Here is a 22,564-nt window from a genome sequence, read left to right on the forward strand (position 1 = left end):
CTTCCTAACCTGCAATCTTCTTCCTGACCTCTCCGCCCCCACCCCAATCTGACCTATCACCCTCGCCTTGACCTCTTTCCACCTATCGCATTTCCAACGCCCCTCCCCCAAGTCCCTCTTCCCTACCTTTTATCTTTGCCTGCTGGACACACTTTCCTCATTCCTGAAGAAGGGCTTATGCCCGGAACGTCGATTCTCCTGGTCCCTGGATGCTGCCTGACCTGCTGCGCTTTTCCAGCAATACATTTTCAGCTCTGATCTCCAGCATCTGCAGACCTCACTTTGTCCTCAAATACTTCAGCCTTATCTTTTGTAATGTCTTCTGGGCACCCGCATTATCAAGGATATTTATAGAATCTCTTCTTCCAGCATATTGTTTAATTGTCTACCATTATTCATGACTGGATGTGGCAGGACTGCAGAGTTTAGATCTGATGTGTTGGCTGTGGGCTCGCTTAGCTCTGTCTATCACTTGCTGTTTGGCGCACAGTCGTCCTATCTGATAGCTTCACCTGGTTGACACCTCATTTTTAGGTACACCTGGTACTGCTCCTGACGCGCCTTCCTGCACTCACCATTGAACCCTCAGTTGATTCCTTGGTTTAATGATATCAGTAGAGTAGGAGATATTCTGAGCCACAAAATTGCAGATTGTGTTGGACGGTACTTCTGCTGCTGATGAATGCCCAGTCTTGAGTTATTAGACCTGTTTCAGGTTTGTCCCATTTAATACAGTGGTAGTGCCAAATCAGGAGTGGCTCAGCAGCATTACTACTGATTGAGTCCTAAAGGACATAGCTTCTAAACTAGATAGGTAACGAGGGAACACACAAGAAGGAGAAAGATACTTAACAACGATCACTGTATCAGGCAGTGAGACCACTATACAACGTCCTTGGAGATAAATTCCTACCTTCACATTGATAAAACAATTGTGTAACACTGCCACTCTGTACAGTGATCACTTTGTCAGATAATGTGATGGACATCCCATATGTTTTTCCCTCTTATTTGTTCCCTTGCCACCTGCTACAGACCCAGTCTAGCAGCTATGTCCATTAGGGCTAGATCAGTTGTTGTGCTGCTAGCTACTCCTGGTGATGGTCATTGAAGTTTAATACCCAGAGTATATTCTGCACCTTTGCTACTCTCAGTGCTTCCTCAAAGTGGTGCTCAGTCTAATATTCATCAGTTGAAGATAAGCAATATGTGATCATCAGCAAGAGGTTGTTTTGTCCATGTGGTGTGATTCTTCAAACTTCACAGGGCTCACAGTTACTGTTGAGGACTCCCACAGTAACACTCTACTGATGAGTGCAACATCACCTCTGATGGCTATCTCCTGTCAATGGGATAGTACGTACCCTACAGACACTATCATGGATATATGACTGTCAGGCTGTTGCTTGACTGGTCCATGAGATTTGGAATTGGCTTTGAACTATTAGTAATGAGGACTGTTCAGGATCTGAGTGTTGAGTTTACCATTCTTGATTCCAATGTCCAGGTCGATGCCATGTGATCTGTCTGCTTTGTGTCTTTGAGTCTTTGTAGCAGTATAGTACAACTGAGTGACTTGCTAGGCTATTTCAGAGGGCATTCAAAATCAATCACATTGTGGATCTGGAGTTGTGTTCCAGAGGGACAAAATCAGTAAAGATCCTGCTTGCAAATTAACATCCTGGAGCTCCATTTTAAAGAGTACAAGCAAGTTAGAAAAGTTTGTTTCATTCACAAGTTTGATTGATTCTGTTTACTTATGGGATGTAGACCAGAGCAAAGTAAGGACATTTTTTCTTCTATAAAGGGACTTAGTGAACCAGTTGAGGATTTTATGACAATTAATGGCTTCATGGTCATCATTGGGCCTTTCATTTCAAATTTTAATTCAAAAAGTTAAATTCCAGCATCAGGTCTGGTGGGATTGAAACCTGTGTTACTCGGCCATTACCTAGGTCTCTGGATAAAGGCTCAGGGTTTATTAGGAGTTTATTAATACTCTAATGTTCTTGTGGAAGGAAGATTCTTCACCCGCTATGCTGAACCTTTCAGGCTGATATGCTCACAAACTTCCTTCCATAACCGAGAAAAGATGTTAATTTCAGAAAGGATTCACAACTTATTTTAGCATCATGTGTTGTGACAGCAATTATGCTGAACGGTCAACAGAGAACCAATAGCAGTTCTACTGCTGCCGCGTAGTTGAAAGCCATTCTACCCTCAACTGGTATCAGTTAAAGTACCTGCTCAAATTGCAATGCCAGTCTCCACTCATCACACCATTCTCATCCTCTGGCAACACACACACTCTCTCTCTCTATCTTAAATGAAGTTGTACTGACAGATCAGCTTCTACGTAATCTTTTTTTTTACTTTTGTTGTGTTCTTGTGTTGCTTTCTTTGATGCGGAATGGCCACTCTCATGTTGGATTAGTAAGCAGCAGAGGTTCTCTTTACTCGAAAATCTCAGATAGGTTTACCGAACAGCCAAACTAATGGCTTGCAGTTCCAAAACGCACATCCTTCATCTAATGTGCCAATGCCTGGACTCCTTATGGGAGCCAGGGGGAGAGAGTTGTGAATCTGATTTTAAAGGTTCTGAGCTTTGTATGATATGATCCCTCGACAACCAGGAGAATTCTTCTGACCTCCTTTGTGATATCAAAGCTTGCTGCTACCCCCAAGTCCACACCCCAACACACCCTTCACCATCTCTTCCAATTGTCATTATCCTACCATTTCCTGATTCCCTCCCTTATCCTGGTGCTTGCCATATTGGAATGGGAGTCAACCATTCAATCTATTGATGGAACAGGTTCATTTCATTAATCATGGCTGATCAAGCTCTTCAGTGCCTTTTACCCACACTGTCCCCATAACCCTTTATGCCATTTATAATCAAACATTTCCAAAAACCAAAGCCTCTATTTAAATATATTCAAAGAGTTTCCACTGCCCTTTGGGGTAGAGATTTCCAACAATTCACCATCCTCTGAGCAAAAGAAATTTCTCCTCATCTTGGTCCTAATTCGTGTCCATCTTATTTTTGAATTGTACCCAGAGTTCTAGACTCCCCACCCAGGGGGAAACATCTCACCCTGTCTATCAATATGTAGTTATTTTGTAGGGTTCAATGTGAACACCTCACATTCTTCAAAATTCTCGAGAATGCAGGCCCAGTTTACCAAATCTCTCTTCATCTCCCTTCCTGGCTCACCATTTCCCTCTGTCCCCAGTTCTCGCTATGACCATAGCTCAGGAGAGGGCACTGAGGTAAGAAAAAGTAAATGAAAGAGTGGGAGGGAGTTGTAGAGGGCTGCAGCATAGTTAAGTGTTCTGAGGGCAATAAAGTGAATCCCAGTGAATCCAAGTGGATCAAACCCAATGCAGCAAAATGGAAGTTGACTCAATCATGATTATCAGCCAGACCTTACCACAGAACATAGAGAGAGTTGCAGTTCTATTAAAGTACCCATCACAAGAGTTCCATAATGATTTAGGTTCACCTCCACAGTTATCATTGCTGCCTAAGAGAAGGAATAGCTCATGAGTCTATTTGCCTTGATTCCAGTGGGCCTTGCAACCTAACATTTGGTCTAACACTTGCTGGCCCTGCGTCAATAACTGCATCAAAAGCAATTGGACTGAGTTCTACAGACTAGTGAGGTTTGATCTCATGGCTGTGCTGAATTAGCTAAACTTAGCCAGGTCCAGAGATGTTACAATCAGCTGTCAAGATAGGTTGAAGAAGTTGGGGCTATTCTTCTTGGATTTGATTGAGGTTTTCAATATCATGAGCAGGCTGGGTAGCATAGAGAGGAAGAAGCTGTTCCTGCTTGTCCTTAACCAAAAGAAAAAAATGAGAGGGCATGGATTGAAAGTGATGTGTAACTGAAGCGAAGATGATAAGTGAGCATTTAAGGTCTGGAATGCACTACATGTAAATATGGTGGGAGCATTCAAGAAGGAATTGGATGATTATTTGGATCAAAATGGTGTGCAGGGATAGGAGCAAAAAGATAAGAGATTGGCACTAGGGAGCACAACTGGGGCAGTCGTGATGGGCTGAATGGCAACTGCCCATACCATCAGAAGCCTGTGATTCTGGACTAACAGCCTGATTCCTCACCCAAACAGCCTGATTCCTCACCCAAACAGCCTCAAGGAGAAAGACAAAGAAAACTGAAAATATTTTCAGCAACCTTTACTGTTAACATAATTTTCAAACTACTCCAAGTCAGTTCAGTTGCTTTTCTACAATTAACTGAAAGTTCCTCGTGTACAAAATTCCAGCTTTACCCTCCATTTGTTGCTATGACAGTGTCTAGTTTACTTCCTTCAGCAGTCTCTCTTGTTTTGTTTGTCAGATTATTTACATGTTAATGTTTCATTCATTCAGCGCAAGATCCATCTGCCTTGGTACTCTTATGTTATGAATGAAGCAGACTTTCTCAGGAATCGTTTTGAACCCATTTGAGAAGGTTACTGATGCAGGAAGCATGGAGTAAAAACACAGAGTGATAGGAGCCCATTTAAGACAGCCAGCTAGCATTGAAAAGAAAAAGGTTAATGTTGAGGTGTGAGCCTTCACCACTTAGTTGTGCATTTCAGACGTCTTCTGTATTCTAAAGACCTGTCAGATTTGATACATATTCACCTCAATGAAAGAGAGAAATTCAGTACTTTAATTAATGTATAATAAACCTTCAGTTTGTATGAACTGTGAATGGTAGAAGAAAATGCTCAACTATACAGCACAGAAAATAAAGTGATATGAAGCCTGTTTATGTGCTCCGAGCTTCTTGCTTCCCCTGCCCCACCAAACATCCCAACTCCCACCTAAACTGGATTTAATCTGCGTACTATTTTACAGCTGTATTTTGGCTAGCTAGTAAGGCTTTTGCTCAGGGCATCAAAGTTAGCATATTTTGACAACATTTCTACTCTAATTAGCCACATTTCATAGTACAGAATAGAATCTCTACAGTGTGGAAACAGGCCCTTCAGCCCAAACTGACCCATCTGAGAGTATCCCACCCAGACCCATTCCCCTATCCTGTAATTACCCCTGACTAATTCACCTAACCTGACATCCCTGAACACTATGGGAAATTTCCCATGACCAATTCACCTGACCTGCACATCTTTGGATTGTGGGAGGAAACCAGACCACCCACAAGAAACCCATGTAGACACAGGGAGAATGTGCAAACACCTCACAGGCAGTCTCCCGAGGCTGGGATTGAAGCTGGGTCCCGGGCGCAATGAGGCAGCAGTGCTAACCACTGAGCCACCGTGCCATCCTGCTTGTTGCTTTCTGACTGATGTTAAGTGCAGTCATTATGATGGAGCTGCAAAGCCAGAGGAGGGGAAAATATTTAAGGAATTTCAAAAGGAAAACTCTTCCTTGATCTGATGCTAGTCCAAGTGAACTTCTTTCATTGAGGCCCAAGAGATAGAATTACCAGAACTACAACAGATATCTGGGACAAGATTGATGCTCACCACCTTGGCTGCAGGCCAGGACGTCACTCCCACAAAAAAAACAGTGGTGTACTTTCTACTAATGAACACAGGTAATCATTAAATGATAATATGCTTCCCAGATCTGTTGAAGAAAATGTGGCAGATTCTGTGACCACTTCCCATCATTCTGACATTGTTGTTTCACATTCCCTGTATTTTTCTGATGTTACATTGTCTTTCACTTCTGGTGACACGAAAATAAATAAAACAATTTTCAAAATTCACTCATGGGACATGGGCAATGCTGACTGGTCTGCAATTATTGCCTGTCCCTCATTGCCCTTGAGAAGGTGGTGGTGAGCTGCCTTCACAAATCACTGCAGTCCATGTGCTATAGGTTGACCCATTGTGGGTAGTGGTGTTCCCACATGTATCTGCTGCCCTTGGCTTTCTAGATGGTAGTGGTCATGTGTTTAGAAAGTGTTGCCTAACGTCTTTGGCAAATCTCTACCTTGCATCTTGCAGATAGGACACACTGCTGTTACTCACCATCAGCGGTAGGAGGTCCAAATATTTATGAATGTGGTGCCTATCAAGTAGGCTAATTTACCCTGGATGATGTCAAGCTTCTTGAGTGTTGTTGGAGCTACACTCATCCAAGCAAGTGGGGAGTATTCCATTATTCTCAGGGCTTGGACCTTGTAATGGTCAATAGGCTTTGCGAGACAGGACGTGCGTTACTCACTGTGATGTTCCTTGTCTTTGACCTGCTCTTGTAGCTACTATATTTATATGACTATTCCAGTTCAGTTTTTGGTCAATGATTCAGAGGAAATTTAGCACGTTGACACCTGGAATTAGTAGGTTGTCTTACGAGGGAAAATTAGGCTAGACTCCTTTTCACTAGCTTTTAGATTGATTAATTTCACTAAAATTTATAAGATGCTGAATGCTGAAAATGTGTTGCTGGAAAAGCGCAGCAGGTCAGGCAGCATCCAAGGAACAGGAGAATCGACGTTTCGGGCATAAGCCCTGAATGGTCTTGACCAGGTGACATAGAAAGAACTTTTGCTCTTGTAGGTGAGTCTAGAATTAGGGGATACTGTTTTAAAATTAGGAGTTGTTCTTTTAGGATGGAGATAAGGGAATTTTCTATTTCTCAATGGATTATTTGACTTTGGAACTCTCTTTTTCAAAGTAGCAGAGCCAAGGGAATCAAAAGTTATTGGGTTTTGGTGGGAACCTGGAATTCAGAACACAAACAGTGATCTTGCTGAGTATTGGAAAAAGCTTAATTGGCTGAATGGTCTATTTCTGCTCAACTGATATGTTTGCTTGCCAATGGTAAACCAAAGATGTTGATAGTGGGGGATCCAGTGATAGTGTTGACATCGAATGCCAAGGAGTGATGGCTGGATGCTCTCTTGGAGATGGTTATTGGCTGCTAATTCCACTTCCTTCGAGTTCACCATCCTTCCAACACCAGGCGGTGTCTCAGAGGGTCAGTAATACTGGAGTCTTAGCAATGCCACCTCAGGTTGGGGACTGAGGATGCTTTCATGTGGAGGTGCACATAGACTCGTGGTACAAATAAAATATGGTGAAGGTCAAAGTCACTAAGCATATTGAAGCAGAGATTATCTCTTCTGGAAGCATCATTTGGGCCACAAATGTGGATTTCATTGCCCATGGCCCTGTCAAAGGAAACATTTGCTCTGATGACAATCACCCGGCACCATCACCATCATGTCCATATGGCAGAGGGCACTCCGCAGTCTGTTAACCACAAGCAAAGCCTTGACATTGCCCCGTAAATGAGGCATTACTGATGTTAATTAATTACTCCCCTCTCTGGAACAGCCATTCCCAATCCCATTCTGCTCTGAGGAAATTTCCCAATAACAGAAGGTGTTGGACAACACTCCAGACATGGCTTCCCCCCTGTTTTTCTAGCACCCAACCCTGCCACCCTCACACACCCACCAGAGACTGGGACGATACAGCCCATAAATGGGCCCACTTAAAATATTGCATTTTAGGGAACTAAAATGCCAGGACAGATTTTAGTTTGAAAAGCTCAGAAGATGAGAGAGATCTTGTTGCACACAAATCCTTCAATGTGGAATGGAAAGTTGATAAGGTGAGTTATTTGGAGTTAACATAAAGGTGTAGAACATAAAGACAGAAATCACAGGAGAATTTTATAAATCGCTAGTTAGGCCTTAGCTAGGAGAGTGCAGCTTCTCGTGGAGAATAGGAGAAAGACCAATAAAAGATACAAAATAGATTTGAAAGATGAAAAAATGAAGAGGAAAAAATTGAAACCATTCTACTTAGAACAGAGAGTTTTGTAAATGAAGACAAAGCACTGGACAAACACAGCAGGTCTGGCAGCATTTGTGAAGAGACAAATCGGCCAGCGTTTTGGAAATAGATATATATCATACTCAAAGTGTCAACTGTTTCTTTCTCCACAGAAGCTGGTGGATCATCTAACCTGCTCCAGCACTCCTATTTTAGTTAAGATCACCAGCATCTGTACAGTACTTTGCTTCTGTTTTAACTGTTAAAGAGTTGATCAAATAGAAAGTTGTGAGGGGTTTTGATGAAGTAGATAAAGGCTGTTCATCTGGTGGGTAAGACAATCGACTAATCTAAAATTGATTCAAGATCTTTCTTCAATGATTGTAAAGAGAGATGAGGAGAAATGTTTTACTGATTTGGGAATTGGAGTAGTCTGTGAAAGATCAGTGGAAGTTGGTTCCATTAGTGAAGGGTGTTGGGTAGTTATTTAAGAATGAGGAACTTACTGGACTATGGCCAATAGCAAGTTGCTACACCAAGCATAACAAAGAACCAGCTTGAGCAAATCAGGCCAACTGGTCTCCTACATTGTAGGCTTCTTTGATTCTATAAATGTCTGGCAGGTGGTTTAAGATAATAATTATTAAACCTCACAGCCAATCACACAACAGTTCTCAGATTATCAAATACAATCTTCAGGGAAATCTCAAGTTCTGCTGCCAACGCAAATCCCTGCCTGACCATTCTATGGCACTCGGCATCTGTGAGAAAGTAGGCTGCATAGACTGGGGAAAAAAGGTGCAATGTTTTCTGTCAACACTTCTAATGAAAAAAGATTGCTGGTTTTTGCTCACCCTGACGTTTTCAATAAAATATTTTGGCAGGATGAATTTAATTTCTTTCCGTTAATTCTCAGAGCAGTAGACTGTTCTGACATCAGAAATGCTCACCATTCAAACTCAGCTTCTCTTTTTGTTTGATCATCTGTTCCACTCTTTATTTTTAATTATTCTCTTCATAATTTCTGTCTTTTCAACATCTGGGTCTCTTGGTGGTTTCTTGTCTGTTCTGCTGGTGCCAAGCTTGTTATTTGAGCTGTTTCACTGCTTGTTCTTGTCTGATGTACTCTCTGAATGAATTTTTTTTTGTTTTATTTTAAATTAGAAGCCAGTTAATGGATTAGCCTAGATTTTGCAGTCCTAAATAATGGAAAATGTTGGGCAGTTCTCATTATTACAGGATGCATCAACAACCAACCTCCAGCAAACCTGCCACTATTGAAGTCTGGAAGCTTTGAAGTGCCTGAATGAGCACCAGAGGTGCTCCCAGTAGTGGTGCTGCCATTCCCATTCTGAAAGCAGAAAGGACCATTCATTTGGAAATAGTGTTTCATTGCCTTCATCCTTGCATAGACTCACTCACCACAACTTGGCAACCTCTCCAGGATGCTAACTCCCTCCCATATACACCCCTTACCAGCTCTGACTACTCCCATTCCCTTCTCCACATTCTCCACCCTCTGCGTCTCCACACACACCCCATAACTCCCCTAATCTTCAACCCCACCAATGTTGGAAACAGAAGGGAAGTTTCATCGGGGAATGGGGTGGATGAAGGGGAGAAGGGGTAGAGTGTGGGGATCTTCTAAGCAAAGCAGGGGTGGCAGGAAATCAAAGCAACCCACCAATATTTTTAAGGGGTCTTTCCCACCAGTATTCAGCCCTGAAATGTTTGTAAAACATGTGCATGCTTCCCTGTTACAGACTGAAAGACTCTAGCTTGCTTCAACCATGAATACCTTTTTCTTTGTGTGATGTTGCTGACATTTTGTTTGACCCAGCAGCTCTTGGGGATGGTCAACAACCTAGTTGCAGCCTCTTTGATTGGTTGCTGCCTATAAAATTAATCAGAAGGCCAGCTGGCCCTCCCTATGTGCAAGAGACATGCAGTTCTTGCCAACATCAACCCAGTTGTAAGGTTGCAACCTTTACATAATGACGCAGGTGTAGAGCCTTCGGAGAGTTTCTTTTATACAGTAGCTGATAGATACTGTGACAAAGTAGATGTTGCTTCTGTCAATATTGTAGGCTTTCAGTTGTAAAGAAGAAATTAGTTCTTGGATTTGTTCCTGCAGCTCCTGGAGTAAAGTGTAGAATGTGTTTTTAAAACTACAAAAAAAGCCTACTTGATATGAGCATGAAATTCATGTTGTTCATATCCCTTACGACAGATGGAAGGAGCAAAATCCAGGTTTCACTAAGTTTGATCAGAGCATGGAAAGAGAGGCTACTCTATTTTATTCAGGTCATGAGATGCTTATAACCAATGATGCCTAGAGATCTGCAAACTCTGTATTGCAGCATCTGTGGTCATGTTGTTCACCTAAAAGTTGTTCATCAGTGGTGCAGGATGTTAGTAGGAGTCACTGCATTCAAGTTTTCCATATTCTCAACTGGAAGTGAAGAGGATCATTTCTCACCTGTTTACAATCAGACATGAGTTTCTCTCTCCTGCTTACTAATAGTTGGGATATTGCCTTACTGGTGAAATCCACTCATGGCAAACAGTGCTACTTGATTGAAAGTCCCCAAGGTGTTCCCCCAAGCATTCATTGTTTTGGAATTGGCTTCCTTTCTTTTGTTGAACAGTTTGTGGAATACACAATTCCCAGAGTTCAGTTTCTTTTTCAGCTTCTTGAAGTGCCCTTTGGACAGTTCTCTTCAGACTGACCAGAAAGTATGGTGCAATTCTTGAGCATGAGGAACATGCTCAAGAAGCCAATTCCAAAACAATGAATGCTTGGGGGAACACCTTGGGGACTTTCAATCAAGTAGCACTGTTTGCCATGAGTGGATTTCACCAGTAAGGCAATATCCCAACTATTAGTAAGCAGGAGAGAGAAACTCATGTCTGATTGTAAACAGGTGAGAAATGATCCTCTTCACTTCCAGTTGAGAAAGTATGTTCCATGAGGCAGTGGACCTGGGGCCTGGAAGGCATATTAATCAGTTGAAAATTTGAGCATGTTCCTCATGCTCAAGAGTTGCATCATCATGTATTATCTGGAGATTTGAAAGGCACGTAGGATGGGTTGAATATCCTCAAATCTTTCTGACTGGGGCCAATACATCTATTATCTACACAGATAAATCTTACAAATAAGAATTCCTTGCCATGCTTTGTACATTCAGGACAGCAATTTATTAGAGAGTCCAAGGCTACAGCAGTATTTTCATCAAGAGTTGTAGTGGACTTGGTCATTGTCTGCTATTACCAGGGGTAGGAAAAGTAATTGTAGCTTCCAAATATTTCTGGTTACACAAAAAATTGAGTTAAATGTAATCTCCAATTGGTCTCCTGCCTATAAGAGAGTTGGTATTGCCACCACCTCTTGGAAATGAACAGATACAAGCATCTTGATCTAATGAAATCCAACTTCAGAAATCTTTTTATATTCATAGAAAAAGGATTAAATTAGTTGCAAGGAGTACAAGTTAGCATGTCCTTCACTGACTACAGAAAGCTACAACCTGATGGACCTTCCCTTATTTCATAAATTTTTTTTTTTAGCTCTGCCTAATATAAACTTACCAGTTGACATATGTCAGTTGTATTAAAAGAATGTAACTCAGTAGAGGACGTGAAAAAATAAACATATTGTAAAAGCCACTAATTATTTTGATAATGTTAGCAGATATGACAATGTTCTAAAATAGTTGACAAAATAGAGGAAATCTGTTTATATTGAGTTAATTTATTTTCACAGGGGCAACAGTGAAAAGAGTATATCATCCATTGATTATTGCCTGAAGTAACTTCTAGATTAGAAAGCAAAGCATTGAACTCTACATCTGTTGAACTGGGATTGGAAGACAATGATCTGACTGAAAAGAGAAGCTGATTTCTATTATCGTTACGTCAGAGGTCAAACATTCAAAATGTTTGAACATCTCTCAGTGACATTAGGCAAATCCTCTGTTCCATGAGGCAGTGGACCTGGAGCCTGGAAGGCACATTAATAAGTTGAAAATTTGTTGGCATTCCAGAATCCCACCCAACCCACTACTGCCTGAATGAAGTTCTAGGTGGGATGTATCAAGCTCTGCCTTCCACCATGCCATCAACTAAGGAAGTTTTGCGGTCAATTAATTACCATGGACAGACCAACTAAGGGCTTAGCTATCTTTGGATTGTAGTTGGCTCCAGGTGTGATTAGACAGAGAGAGTCTCTCACCTGCCTGGTAAACCAGTGCAAGCTCTCGCTGTTGGCAGGGGTAGTTCTTTCAATCTGTGTTTTTAATTTGTGCATCAACGAGGGACTGAAAACAGGCCAGGGAGGGTGACTACCGCCTACTCTCAACTCCCTTCCCCCAACCCACCTTCATAAATGAAGCTGGGGATGCCACTGGCTTCCCCTCATAAACGGAACTACCAAATATTATTATGCAGACCAAGTATATGGTTTCCATATTCTACAAGCTAGGCTGTAGAGCTTCTCTCAAACATGGGGAGCCTCTGAGACAAGAATCATAAGGTTAAAAACACAACTCCATGTGCACAATTGTCAAATTATTGTTGCTAGTATTTAGAGTCCATGGGGGTAAACCTTGTATGCCAGCATTCCTGTCATATTCTAGAATCCTATCTACACTCAACATCTAGCTCTGAAGGTCACTCGTTAAATGAGATATTTTACATGCCTTGTACTTCAATAAATAAGCCAAAAATTTATATTACTGGCAGTTGCAGGCAATTCAGAATGAGGCAAGCGAGACATGTTAATAAGATGATAGTTTAATAATTCTAATGCAGCAGGGACTTGTCAAATATTTAAACCTTTATTGAAACTGGAACAAAGCAGCTAGTCAGTGACTAAGATGCATGATTACTGTCACCAGATCTGTACTCCGAGGGAAAAATATTACTTCAATCCAAAGCACCATCTCTTACTTCAGTAATCCCTATGCAGTTTCATATTTATTCAGCTGGACTGTTTAGGCCAAAGGCTAATGATAGGCTTTGTTTTCATCTGTCTCCAGGATGTCTCAGTTAATCTATTTGTTATGGAAACATATATTTGAAAGTGGTAACAAAAGTATACAATGGCTAGTGTAAACAATGGCAAATCATAATCTGGCTTTGGTACTGTTACTTTTAAAGTATCCAATCACTGTTGGGTACAATGGAACTCTGCAGCAACAGTAGTGTTAATTTTGTTGTTCGAATTCAGGCAGGAATCCACTTAAACATGGTGTGACAAAGGTTCAGCAGCTTTTTAATAAATAGCACTAGCGCAATTTGAGTGCAATTATACTGAAGTCCTTTAATAGATAATCAGAGGAATTTCCCTGAATCTGCTGTGTAAACAGGCAGCCCATTGCAGATGCAAAATCCAAATTTAGAATAATAATTACTGTTTTGATTTTGATTACTGTTTAAGGTGGAAAATGGCTAGAATGCCTACTCTGTCATGGCTTTGAAAAGTACACTACAATTTATAAAAATAAACTTGACCATTGTGTTTTAAGGCAGAGCAGGTTAAACTATTTTCCTGTTATTAGCTACTTCTTAATCCCTGTCTGTACTTGAAATACTGGTAGGATCTTCAGGACCTGCAGGAGGCCTTGGAAATGAGGTGGGTTATTGTCATCAGGACTGATGCCTTACTGCCTCTGTGCAAAAAAGTTACCACTTTCAAAGTCAATGGGCTACACTTTGCTGCCATGCCTGGGGACAGTCTTGATTTGCTATGATTACTGCATGATCAATGAATGGGCAATGAATGTGCAGTGCTCTTTGGCAACCAAAATGGTGGGAGGTGGCCAGATCTGGATTGCCAAACATCTAGTGGCTCCAAATATGATGCAGTAACACTTCAAATTCCTATAAAAATAACTTTGTTCCTATTCAGCCTCACTGAACCGTAATACTAATAGGAACAGGAGTAGGCCATTCGGTCCCTCAAGCCTGCTCAACCATTCGAATGGATCATGCCCGATCCGACATTCTTTATGTCCCCTTTTCTGCCCTTTTTCCCAGAACCCTTCATGCCTCTACTGACTTAAGAATCTTTCTATCTTGGCATTGAATGTACACAAGGACTTGACCCCACAGCTGTCTATGGGAAGGAGTTCCAAAGACTCTTAACCTTCTGAGAAAAGAAATCACTCCTTATTTTCAGTCTTAAATTAACGCCCCTTTATTCTGAGGTGACAACCTCTGGTCCCACTTCAGCTGTGTGAAACTAAGTATTCCTTTGTCAATACTTGACCTCTCTGAGGAGCTCTCCAAGTTTCCTTAGTCAATGTTTGTAAGGGTTGGGTAACACTCTGGCCCAGAAAGTAATTCCGAATACGGAGGTTTCAGAAGAATGTCTGGTTTTTCTTGGCTCAGGACAAGTTTGTGATCAGTGGACACACCTAGTGAAGTGTGGACAATGCATTCCTGCTGTGGAGATGAGGAATTCTGACCAGAGTATGATTTCTTATCTTGGAAAGGATCATTACTCCATTCTTTCCCCACTCCTTTAAGTGAACATTTATACAAAGCGTTAATTGTTAGAAGACACTGTTCATGCATGTGCATGTAGTCAATACTTAAAATGTCAGCGTTTGAAGAACAGAGCACATTCATCAGATGGTGGAAACTGAAACACTAATGTGTTAAAGTTCAAAAAAAGAGCAAGGTGTATTGAAATGCTTAGTAAGTATAGAAAAGACTGCTGACAGAACAAAAATACGGGCAGAATGTGGCAAGTGTGAATCATACCACTTTCTGAGAGATCTGGCATCTAAAATATGGGCAGATTTTAAGATTAAGTATATCAGTGATACATTAATGTGACAACAAAAATGAACTGGAAACCAGGAAGTACTTCAATTACCTTAACTACTTTTTGTCCATTCTTGCATCAAAAGAACAATAGTGCATACATTTCTTTTTTGAAATTGGACAAATTTACCTCTTAAAACACCTTACCAGGCCTGACAAAAAATAATTGTCAGCTGTGCCACAACATCGTACAGACCTAGATGGCTCTGTTTCATTTTCAGTCTATACTCAGTTAGCAAATCCCAGTAGAAATATCATAATTTATCTTAGCACCCAAACTAAACATTAACCAGCACTCTTACAATTGGTGACTGCTCAATTATTTCTTCTAGAACTTGAGTGTGGGTGTGTCTGTGTGTGTGTGCTTGGCTCTGTGAGACAGGTGATAATAGAATTAGATTTTATGATGTTTCCCTGTTTAAAAACTCTGCTCATTGCATAAGTTAACACATGAAGAATGGTTACTTTAGACAGTGACTGATATCATAGAAAAGTATCCTGGTGTAGTTCATAGAGTTATACAGCATGGAAACAGACCCGTTGGTCCAACCTGTCCATGCCAACCAAGTTTCCCCAATTAAACCAGTCTCATTTGCTTGCCCTTGGCCCATATCCTTTTAAACCTTTCTTATTCATGCACCCATCCAAATATCTTTTAAATGTTGTAACCATAGCTGTGTCCACTACTTCATCTGGCTGTTCATTTCACATACGAACCACCCTGGTCAGGTCCCTTTTAAATCTTTCTCCAGTCACTGTTAAAATTATGCCCTCTAGGTTTGAACTCCCCAACCCTTGGAAAAAGACCTTTGAAATTCACCTTAACTATGCTCCTCAAGATTTTATAAATCTCTATAAGGTCACCCCTTAACCTCCTAACCTTAGGAGCATCAGCCAAACATAAAGATAAAGAGGTCAAAAGTAAATCATTATATTTTGAGTCATCTGAACAGTAACACAAGACCACTTCATTAGTGATCAGCTCAAAAAGAAAGACAAAGGGATTAACATTATTGTTCACTACTAGGAGTGATCATTTTAACAGATTCAAATGAATTCCTTGGTACTCTATTTAGTTGAACTCACTGAAACACATTCTGATTCTTCCATATGCATGGTGGAGTATTAATTTGTGTGTAAAGGTAGGGTTCGGAAATCTTAAGACTTTACCATAAACAAATCCTCGGTCTTTCTGGATCAGTGATAAATAAATTCTTACTAAAAGACCAGTTTTCAGCGTCTCCAGTTCCTAGTGAGTTTGATGCTGCTGCAATGTGTTGTTTCTGAGAACCAGTGCAGTCTACTGTGCAAATAATATGTCAAAGGTTTGACTTGCCTGAGGCTGATGCAGAACCATCTATAATATGCTTTATGCTATTTCTGAAAACAACAATATTTTCTCGAGCATTTTTTTGTAAAGAGAATATAAACACGTATTTGTAAATAATATTACAAAAACACGTCAAGGTCCTTCACAGACACGCAAATCTAGTCAACCAGAACATCTATTGCTGAAGTAATTTGATTGACATTTACAATTCCTGACCTTCCTAAAATGACTCTTCATCTATTATTTGCATACCAGTGTAATCCACAACTTTCTTGCATTTTATTAAAAAATACAGCTTCTCTCAGTCACTCTTCAAGACAGATTTAAATTTTTAAGGATAGTTTATTATTTATGAAATGATTTATTTTTTTAACCTTTTTAACATCATTGTTAAAAATATGAAAATACAGACTTTATTATGTTTCACTTTGCATGAAACTATGCCACTGTTTCAAAGTGACTGGTAAAATCTACTGCAAGTCAAAGCTCTTTGAGTCACAATCTCACTGTTGTGTACAGAAATTGACTGGTTGAAAGAAGATAAAGAATTGAAACTTGCCAGCTCTTATTAAGTGAGCTTCACCAGTTCCAGGTCAAGCAAACAGCAGGAGAATTGTGTGACTATTATGTTTTCTACTTTTTTCAGAAGGGAATTGACAGGGTCAGCTCTCAATAACCACCACACCCCCACCCCACCACAAAGGCCGCCATCTTAACTTCCTAACAAACAATGATGTCCACAGGCTAAGTGCATATGTGCAGATTATCCTGTCCATTGTTATTCCATGTGGCATTGGATGAACTGAACTGAACAAATGACATATTTGAGCATTTCTAAAGGTGATACATTTTTTTCCTTATTTTGATGACCTCAAAGATTGTAATGAACAACAATTCATCTTAAGACAAAAGAGATTACAGTTATTTAGCTATGTTTAAACTTTGCAATGAGCCATCCACTGAAACTGCATTTTCCTTTAAGTTTGTTTTATGACCCATTGCAGGTTATTCCATACTGCAGTCAATTATGGAAAAAGCAGGCCAGAATGGCTGGCAAGTCAGTGCTATCTGCATAGAGAATTTCAATGATGCTAGTTACCGACGTCTACTAGAAGACCTGGAACGAAAACAGGAAAAGAGATTTGTCGTGGATTGCGAAGTGGAGAGACTACATAACATTATGGAGCAGGTAATGCCATTAATTTCAAATCAATATCAATCATGCATTCGTCGGCTAAACTCCACTATGTAAATACTTAAGAATTGCTTTTTGCCGAAAATAAAGTCTTATTTGGAAAATTAATCACACCTTCTGTGCATATTTTTTGAGACATAAATTTCTGTACATAAATTTTTGAGATTGGAGCAGGACTTCAACATCAAAACCAAAACTAAAATAAGAACAGAATTGATCAATCTATTGAGAATACTGTGGAATTGTGCAGAAGAAAGGATGTTCATATTTTGAAAAAATGAAAAGGTCACTGAGTATCTACCGAAGCAGAATAAATTGAGTTGTGACGTTATCTTTCTATCTGTTCTAAGTACATCTGTGAATATCAATTGCCACCTCATTAAATTTAAGGTGCCTGTCATATTTAAACAATTTTTGAGCAGCTTCCTTTCACCAGGTAATATATGCACTTTTACAAAAGCATTCTGCTTCCAATTAATGTGCAAGTATTGAATGTTAACCCAATTTGATAAGATGCTGCCACGCATCAATCAGTGGACAGTCTTAAATATTACTACACAGGAAAATTTCGTGACACTGCTGACAGTCTGACTACAACAGTGAATACATTCTATTTGCAGACATATTAGACTGGGATATGACAGTGTCAAACATTCAGACCTTTGGGTATTTCATGCAGACCTATCTGCTACTGCAATGCTGCAGTTAGGTGATATGATGACGAGAACCTTTTGTAACTATTTGAAGAAAGGTCCCCTTTTTGCAGTAGAATTTATCTTTTTGCCAAATGTAAATTTCAATTCTTTAATCTACTGATTTGTTTGTTTTACCTCAGATTAATAAAAATTGAGTGATTTTCACTTTGAATATATTGATATTGGTTTAAGCCATCAATAAAAGCCCTCACAATTTCCAGGGAAGGGGAGGTGGGTGGAATTCTAGAATGTGGGGATTTTCCTCATGGAGACATGGCTGTCAAATGGGTAGAGGTTAGGGAGGAAAAGCAGAAGAAATTGGAGGAATGGAGAGCTCACGATGAGGAGCATACAAACATAGCAGGGATCTTGGTCTTTCTAGATTGGCACATCATTCAAGCAGATGGTAGATTTTTCTACATCCAGCCAATGATGACCTCTCACCTATTTCCTGATCAAGAATCTATCCACCTTGACCTTAAGTATATTCAAGGCCTCTGCTTCCACCCCGTTTTGAGGAAGGGTTTCTAAGACTTGCAATCCTTTGCTGTATAAACAAAAACTCTCCTTGAATGGGTGACCATTGATTTTTAAACAGTGATCCTTAGTTCTAGATTCTCCCCGCAAGAAGAAACCTCCTCTTCCCATCTCCCCGGTCACAACCCCTCAAGATCTTATGTTTCAATCAGGTCACCTTTTACTCTTCTGAACCTCAGTGGACATGAGCCTTGATTGTCCATCCTTCCTCATCAGACAACTTGCCCATTCTAGATATTATTCCAGTAAGCTTTGAACAGCTTCCAGTGCATTTTCTGCCCTTAAATGGAGTTCAGTACTGTATACAAATCTTACCAGTGTCCTTGCAAGTGAAACATAACTACCTCCTCGCATTCAATTCCGCTCATAATAAAGAATGACATTCTATTAAATCTCCTAATTGATTGCTGACCTGCACACTAACTTTTTCTGATTCATACCCCAGGATACCCAGACCCCTCTGCAATCCCTCATCATTTAAATAATGCTGCCTTTTTGCTCTTCCTGCCAAAGTGGTCAACTTCTCATGATATTCTATTTACCAGACATTTTCCATTCACTCAGCCTCCTTATGCTCTCTTCACAATCTGTTTTCTAACATAATTTTTGTCATTAGCAAATTTAGCTACCATAAAATTGGCACTTTCTTCAAAGTCATTTATATGAATTGTAACAATGAGTGGATCTAGAGCTTGGGGAGGTGACAGATAGAGAAGGATTTCAAGAGAAGCATAAGAATTATATATTTATGGAGTTGGGAACATGGGAAACTAATTTTGATCAGGGTCCACAGGCTTTAAGGATTTTATGTGAGGTGTAGTATGGGCAGCTGGCTTTTGAATGAACTAAAATTTGCAGAATGTTAAAGGTGAGAGGCTGGTCTGGAGAGAATGGAAGCTATCAAATGAAATATTATGATATAAAAAAGTCAAGCTTCAACCCACACAATGACCAGGGACAGGATCGAGCAATGATAAATGTATGAACTTTATAATAGAGACTGAAGACTTAGTTCCAGGAAACTACGGGTCATGCTGGACTGGATATTAGATATCGAGGACAGAATCTGGTGTCTTGTGTATTGGTTAGAGATCCACTGAGAGACCTCTGCTGCCTTTTCTAGGAAGGTTGAGCCACTGCGGAGGCCACGGTTGCTGATGCAAGAGAATCCATCAGTCTAAGGAGCCAGGACAAAGGGAAGTGATGTTGGGGAGGAAATAGGGGTTCCTTAAGTTGAAAGTGTAATCTTAATGATAATTAAAGGTCCAATAATCACTTAGATTTTCAAGTTGCAATTCCTGACACAGTAGACTAAACAGCCAGGCAGAGTCAGAACACTGTATCAGTACAACACATGGAGTCTTTTATTGGCAACGTGCACAAACAAAGATAGGACAAGGGGAAATGGGTCAGCTGTAACGGGAGAGGGTAGCTCCTAGCAGGCACCTTCTTGCCTGATCTCCATTCCTCGATTTGGACACTGGGTTGTCTTTGATCATGGGAACCCGCCAACCCACCCCAAGTTGACAAATTGCTCTCGGGATCAACGCTATTGTGAACATCACAGAGCAGCAGGGTTAACCAGGGCAGCAGTGGGCTCAGACCTTTTAAGGTCTTTAACACTTTAACGTCTCAATTGGCAGTGCAGCAGGAAGGTCCACCATCGACCTACCCACGGATATGCCCTCACCGCCTCAGGAGGTAAGGAGGTATTGTGGGTTGTGGTATGTAGTTAATCAGAATAACTGGTGGAACTCTGGAGTTGTTGATTTTGTTCTTGAATCAATTCTGTTTCTGTGGATGATATCCTGACGATGCACTTCATGAATGAAGGATAAATCTTCAGAGCAATCTAGATCTAACAGTATGAGCAATAGGAAGAGAATCCATTTCTGAATAGGCGACACTGAGACCAAGTTAGGGCACTCCCATTGACAGCAGAGTAGCTGCATCAGAGTAGAATGGTGTTGGCAGCTGTGAAGTTTGCTGAGATCTCATAAGAAAAGAGGACATAATATACTAGATGATATTTCTCAACCACATGCCTAATAGTGCATTGTTTCCTTTGAAAATTTGACTTGTTTCAGTATATCTAACCATATCCTATCCCATTGATTGTCCAATTTAAATATTTCAGATCTACTTCTGTTTGAGATCATTTGTTAGCACAGATTTTGTTCGGAATCCTGACCTTATAGAGGTTTACAAAATTATGAGGGGCATGGATAGGGTAAATAGACAAAGTCTTTTCCCTGTGGTTGGGGAGTCCAGAACTAGAGGGCATAGGATTAGGGTGAGAGGGGAAAGATATAAAAGAGACCTAAGGGGCAACTTTTTTTACACAGAGTGTGGTACGTGTATGGAATGAGCTACCAGAGGAAGTGGTGGAGGCTGGTATATTTGCAATATTTAAGAGGCATTTGGATGGGTATATGAATAGGAAGGGTTTGGAGGGATATGGGCCGGGTGCTGGCAGGTGGGACTAGATTGGGTTGGGATATCTGGTTGGCATGGACGGGTTGGACCAAAGGGTCTGTTTCCATGTTGTACATCTCTATGACTCTGTGACTCTATCACCATGCTACAGGAGTTTTGTTTTCACTTTGCAAGTCTTGCTTGTAAAGTGCTTTACATGTGAGACCTTAAATACTGCAAGACACCACCATGATTATATTGTGCCTTTCATTTTGAAATCATGCCCAATTTTCCAATGGTCAGAGTGTAGTGTTTCTGACGTGTAAATGAAAGTTGATGGAATCTCCATTGTAATGGAATCTGAAATTGAAGATTCTTCTGAACAATTCCCCTACTTCTGGAACCCTCTGAAAGCCTCCATTTAAATTGACAAATTCAAATGGTGCCATTAAAGTTAAGTGAATTATGACCCAGGAAAAGTTAGGCTTTTAAATATGCAGTCTGACTCCTGCGGAATTATTAAACTGATCCCCTAACTTGCCTCTCATACCCACAAAAATACCTGTCCCAGATACCAACACAGTATGGAGCTGGCATCCCCTTTCACCCTGGCACTTTAGAACCACACCAACACACCCAGCCACTGACAACCCCTACATTGTCAGGAATCAAAACTGCCTTCACCCCCATCCCACCAACACAAAATAAACTGACTACTCTGGGGCCTTTTTTTAAAAATATATTTCCCACATCTGGGTGTCCAGACCCAACTGAAACTGCCTTCCCCCACTCCTAGACCCACACCATCACTTTCCTGCTCTGGACCAGATACCCCTGCTGTCTCCAATTCAAACCCAAGGACACAACTTCTCTTATCTCACCCATCCCAAGCACCTATGGGCCTCATCATGACCTACCCCCCTGTCACCAAAACCAAACGCTTCATCACATACCTGCCCACCTTGTATTATACCCATCTGGCACACTAGCTCCTGGCATCCCAAACTCTCACTTGCATACTTACTTAGAAACATAGAAAATAGGTGTAGGAGTAGGCCATTCGGCCCTTCGAGCCCACACCACCATTCAATATGTTCATGGCTGATCATACAATCTCAGTATCCCACTCCACTTTCTCTCCATACTACTTAATCCCTTTAGCCACAGGGGCCACATTCAGCTCCCTCTTGAATGTATCTAACAAACTGGCCCCAACAGCTTCCTGTGCGAGAGAAGTCCACAGGTTCACAACTCTCGGAGTAAAGAAATCTCTCATCTCAGTCCTGAATGGCTTACCCCTTATTTTTAGACTGTAACCCCTAGTTCTGGACTTCCCCAACATTAGGAACATTCTTCCCACATCTAGTCTGTTCAATCCCATCAAGATTTTAAATGTTTCTATGAGATTCCCCCCTAAATTTTTTTAATTTCAGTGAGTACAAGCCCAGTTGATCCAGTCTTTCCTCATATGTCAGTCCTGCCATCCCGGGAATCAGTCTGGTGAACCTTCGCTGGACTCCCTCAACAGGAAGTGTGTCCTTCCTCAGACTAGGAGATCAAAACTGCACACTATACTCAGGGTGCGCCCTCACCATGGCCCTGTATAACCTTTTAACAGCAGCTGTCAAAATGGCTGTCTGTGAATATGGACATTTTACTTTTCAGCAAGTGACAGCTGACTGTTGTGAAAAGATGGCAAGCTTCTGTCCAAATGGAGAACTGTCTTAAGGAACTACAGCTCTACATTACTGAATGAACACTGATCACAATCTCCTTTCAGAAATGCACAGC

The 22,564-nt window shown here is 40.8% G+C and overlaps 1 protein-coding gene across 9 annotated transcripts in view; it reads left to right on the forward strand.

Annotated features, from left to right (window-relative positions):
• Window positions 1-22,564, forward strand: part of LOC122550693 (glutamate receptor 4) — a 250,306-nt gene that overhangs the window by 49,501 nt on the left and 178,241 nt on the right. For all 9 annotated transcript variants that reach the window (XM_043691817.1, XM_043691813.1, XM_043691814.1 and 6 more), the window contains one exon: window positions 16,936-17,120. In XM_043691817.1, coding sequence (XP_043547752.1) covers window positions 16,936-17,120 — 185 coding nt within the window. The remainder of the gene's footprint in view (window positions 1-16,935; window positions 17,121-22,564) is intronic.

This window comes from Chiloscyllium plagiosum, chromosome 6 (genome assembly GCF_004010195.1).
Source record: "Chiloscyllium plagiosum isolate BGI_BamShark_2017 chromosome 6, ASM401019v2, whole genome shotgun sequence".
Taxonomy (NCBI): Eukaryota; Metazoa; Chordata; class Chondrichthyes; order Orectolobiformes; family Hemiscylliidae; genus Chiloscyllium; species Chiloscyllium plagiosum.